Source organism: Macrobrachium nipponense, chromosome 31 (assembly GCF_015104395.2).
Source record: "Macrobrachium nipponense isolate FS-2020 chromosome 31, ASM1510439v2, whole genome shotgun sequence".
Lineage (NCBI taxonomy): Eukaryota > Metazoa > Arthropoda > Malacostraca > Decapoda > Palaemonidae > Macrobrachium > Macrobrachium nipponense.
The window spans coordinates 3765873-3770872 of record NC_061093.1 but is presented as its reverse complement, the minus strand read 5'-3'; the positions used below and the strand labels follow the sequence as shown (position 1 = coordinate 3770872).

General features: G+C 35.1%; 1 protein-coding gene across 2 annotated transcripts in view; it reads left to right on the top strand.

The window, feature by feature from the left end:
* Nucleotides 1-5000, top strand: part of LOC135206608 (discoidin domain-containing receptor 2-like) — a 1678822-nt gene that overhangs the window by 1333651 nt on the left and 340171 nt on the right. For both annotated transcript variants that reach the window (XM_064237944.1, XM_064237945.1), the window contains exon 5: nucleotides 1264-1411. In XM_064237944.1, the coding sequence (XP_064094014.1) occupies nucleotides 1264-1411 (148 nt within the window). The remainder of the gene's footprint in view (nucleotides 1-1263; nucleotides 1412-5000) is intronic.

The following is a 5000-nucleotide window of genomic DNA, read 5'->3' as shown; positions in this document are numbered from 1 at the left end:
TTACAACTAATATTAAAGAAGTTATCATGGCCGGATATCCTGGCGGATTTTCGGATCAAAACTGGAATCCTCGTGAGAAGTTCTATCTGAATAATGCTCCAAACAAACATGATCAAAATAGCACTCGGTTAAAAAACTTCCGTTATAAAATCTAGTGCATATATGGTCCAACTTTGGTTCAATTCGGTCTCGTAGTTTCGCCGTCTATGGCGAATCTACATACACACATAGTGCGATCGTTAGCTTTATATATGAGATATATATGTAAAGGTATAAACACTTACACACACACATTATGTGTGTATATATATATATATAGATAGATAGATAGATAGAGAGAGATATATATATATATAGTATATCTTCAGCTAAATCTTGCATGCATTGTAACTGATGCAATGTCATTAACAACTGTCCCTTAATGTCATTGGTGGAGTCATTTAAGGATAAATTGTTTTTTATTAAGCAAAGTATTTCATCAGTTATCTTAACTATTAATTCTTTCGTAATGCCTTTCTCTCTCTCTCTCTCTCTCATACTTAATTTAAAAATGTTATGATACAGTTCGACCAAGGAATTTTGTAAATTAGTCTACGGTGGCGTGTTATCACATTTCATTATGTTTAGGGCTTTTGCTTTGAAAGGGTAACAACATACTGTGATATTTCAGTATCCCCTAATAATGACACCATTTAAACCATCCTTGCATACTTAATTATTTCAAGATCGAGTTACTTTGTTGCACTGGGTAATTATTTGCATGTTTTGCGTCAAAATCTAAAAGGCAGTGATCTGAAAAGATTTTTGCTCAATTATTAACGCATGAAAACGAGCGGTGCCAGAGATTTTTCGCAGACCTGAGCAGGAGTGTTATTTAGATTTACCCAGAAATAAGTTGTTAGGAACCTAACCAACTGGAATGGCGTTAATGATTCAATTTGAATTTAAGATCCTATGTTTCATCCTTTTATTTTATTTTTCCTCTTTTTCAGACCTCCCTTGGCTATTTCATTCTGAATTTTGTATTTTCACCTCGTAATTTTACCACACTTTCCACAGCTCATTCTTCATTTTTAAACTTTATTCCATTTCACTTTAATTATTCACACATGTTCACTTTTTTTATAATTTTCCAGACCTTCCTACAGAGTTTTTTTCGTTTTAGTTCATATTGTCTCTCACTTTAATCTTATTTTCAGATCTTCCTTTCTGATTAATTTGGGGGTTTTAGTGACATTAAATGCCTTTCTTCTTTCGTTGCAGACTTTTCGTGGGAATGTGAACACCTACTTGGAACGCAGGAACAAGCTGTCGCCTCCTCTGATGGCCAGTAAGCTTCGCTTCATTCCAGTAACTTCTCATCCAAGGACCATCTGCCTCAGGGTTGAGATCTATGGATGCAACACTACTGGTGAGTGTGGTTTGCTGATTGTAGTTTGTCAGTTGATTATTCTCTTACCTGTTTACTATCAGTAATATTCTTGTTTTATTTTCGATTGTGTAAACTGTTCCTACTCCTATTGTTTGACGTACCTTTCACTATTAAAATTAATGCTTCAACTAGAGTTGTTCTTGGTGACCTTTAAGGTTTAATCTGCCCTTGTCATGTCACTCTGATAATTGTTATTGCAACAATTCACTTCACGAAATCCTTTCAGTCTAAAATCGAATATCACAATTAATTTAATAAGTATCTGCATGACACCAGGTGGAACCCATTCACATACCTGTTTGGTTTCTTTATGGCTTCTGCATATTTTGAGTCTCGTGAAATCATTGAGTAATAGAATGATTTGTCTCATGTTGTTCCACTTCATCCCACTCTTTCCAAGCAGTCGTTCATTTATACTCGAAGGTATATTTCATTAAGTTTTTTTATTTTCATTCATTCTTCCGTTAGGTATTAGGTATTCAGTTTTCCGTTCAACACCAGCTATCTCAACCTTTTCGAGTTTTATAAAGACGTTCCCATCGTGTCAGACATTGAACTATCCATTCAGCCTCCCCCTGACTAATTTCCTCTGAGAGACTCCTAACATCCGTCTTCATTTCGTGACATCTTTTTTTCTATTTACCTTTCCCGAGGGACGTCAGTCTCTCCCGTCGCGGTATCGGCTTTAATTGGAGACTTTCTCCTGACTCTCAAGGCGACCGTTCGCTGCTCTTCCATGGAAATAGGATTACTTTTCTCAGAGGGGAAAAGTGCCTTTAATAAGACTCCGCATCGAAGTCCTGCATCAAAGATTTGTGTTCGGGGAGACTGGGAGCATCTTTCGCCGCATCATTAAGACGGTATTACTACGGATGGAAGATTCCCGAATTATTGGGGGTCACGGAGACAGACCCGGGTTCGGGGTGGGCTAGACGAGTCTTGGTGGAAAGGCTGACTTCCCTGCGTAAATGGGTGCTTATAAATGGGGAAATGGTTTGAAAGGAACTGAGGGAAAGTGCCGTGAGATGTTTACTTATAGTGAGTTTTTCCTTTAAGGGTAGGCTCCACTTTGGGGGGGTGCCGATCGTAAAAAATATTTGCCAAAAATACACTAATCAAGACAGGCTAATGAAATTTTCAGGCATTATTAGCACTATCAATAATGCATATTCCCTGTGAGTTTTATCATCCTACAGGGAAAATTAATGATTTTATGAAAACAAAAAAATGTGAAAAAACGGAAATTTCCGGCCCCTCGTACTGAAGGTTATTTGGTGATTGGTGAGAAACTACAGTCTTGAATAGAAATTCGGTCTGACAGAATGTTGGTATATCCACCTGGAACATGCACAAAAAAATTATCAAAATAGAACAGTAAATAAGCACGTAATAACAAAAAAAAGAGCAACAACTTTGTAAGTTCAGCGAAAGCCCCGCCGAAATAGCAGACTATAGCAAGGAAGAAATATTCAGGAAAAATTCAAATCTCGATTTAGGGACAAAACCTTTTGAGAGTTTGTAGTTATTATGTCACTTGATAGCCTAAAACATCTAAAAATTATATTATTTAGGACAATCAAAGAAAACCCACCTCAAAAAAAAAAAAAAAAAAAAAAAAAAAAAAAAAAAATCAAAAAAAAAAAAAAAAAAAAAAAAAAAAAAAAAAAAAGGGTGGGGGTGGTTTTTTCTTTGATTGTCCTAAAATAATATAATTTTTAGATGGTTTAGCTATCAAGTGACATATTAACTACAAACTCTCAAAAGGTTTTGTCCCTAAATCGAGATTTGAATTTTCCTGAATATTTCTTCCTTGCTATAGTCTGCTATTTCGGCAGGGCTTTCGCTGAACTTACAAAGTTGTTGCTCTTTTTTTTGTTATTACGTGCTTATTTACTGTTATATTTTGATAATTTTTTTTGTGCATGTTCCAGGTGGATATACCAACATTCTGTCAGACCGAATTTCTATTCAAGACTGTAGTTTCTCACCAATCACCAAATAACCTTCAGTACGAGGGGCGGAAATTTCCGTTTTTTCACATTTTTTTTCATAAAATCATTAATTTTCCCTGTAGGATGATAAAACTCACAGGGAATATGCATTATTATAGTGCTAATAATGCCTGAAAATTTCATTAGCCTGTTCTTGATTAGTGTATTTTTGGCAAATATTTTTACGATCGGCACCCCCCAAAGTGGAGCCTACCCTTAATAATAATAATAATAATAATAATAATAAGATAATAATAATAATAATAATAATAATAATAATATCAGGTATAATTCATGAAAATGAAACTACTTATTACTGGTGCCGAACAGTTGTAGGTGGGCGTAAATCCCAAAAATATTCATGGAATACACACACACGCGCGCGCGCGCGCATTTATATATATATATATATATATATATACCGGTAGGGGGGTATATATATATATATATATATATATATATATATATATTATAGATATATATATATATATATATACCGTTAGATACGCGCACTACGATACCACAACAATGTCACTTCCTATAACAAAGGTATTGAGGTAAAACCACCACCTAGTACCATTGCAGTAGGAATTAAAAATCACTAACGGCCCTGACTAATATGTACATACAAATACATACACACACGCTCATATATATATATATATATATATATATATATATATATATATATATGTATATATATATATATATATATATATATATATATATATATATATATATATATATGAGCGTGTGTGTATGTATTTGTATGTACATATTAGTCAGGGCCGTTAGTGATTTTTAATTCCTACTGCAATGGTACTAGGTGGTGGTTTTACCTCAATACCTTTGTTATAGGAAGTGACATTGTTGTGGTATCGTAGTGCGCGTATCCTAAGGTAGAAGAGCTCGTAATAGAGGGTTTTGAATTCCTAAGGGGTGGAAATTCATGCTTAAGAATCGAAGAGCTACCCCTCTCTCCTCTCTCTCTCTCTCTCTCTCTCTCTCTCTCTCTCTCTCTCTCTCTCTAACGGAAACAACATATATGAAGACAACTGAGTAATAAGAGCTACTTACAGCCCTGACATCACAGGCACAAAAATCCATCAACGGAAACAACATATATGAAGTCAACAGAGCAATAAGCTTCTTACAACCCTGACATTACTTGCAAAAAAAAAAGTTGAGTGAACCTGAAGATATGCTACATGAATGATAGACGATTCATCTCGTGATTGATATGGCTTTTCACTCAGAAGGACGCCAGAAAAAGAAGATAAAAGTACCCTCGTTATATTATTGAGTTTGAGTTTTGCCTGAAGCCTGGTATGCAGCCTAAACTTTCAGTGATTTTGCTGAAATAACAAGAAATAGGAAAAAGCCGAGAAAGAATGAAGTGCCAAGTAAAGATTTTTTTGATGGATGCAGTGCAGAAAAGAAATGTATAACGTTTGTATCGGCATGGAGAGAGGTAGGTAGATGTTTTGACACCCAGGGGCTAAGGTGAAAGGAAAGTGGAAAGTCTACAAAAAAGGGAAGTGCAAAGTGTGAATTAAGAATTGGAGAAAGGTGTAGGG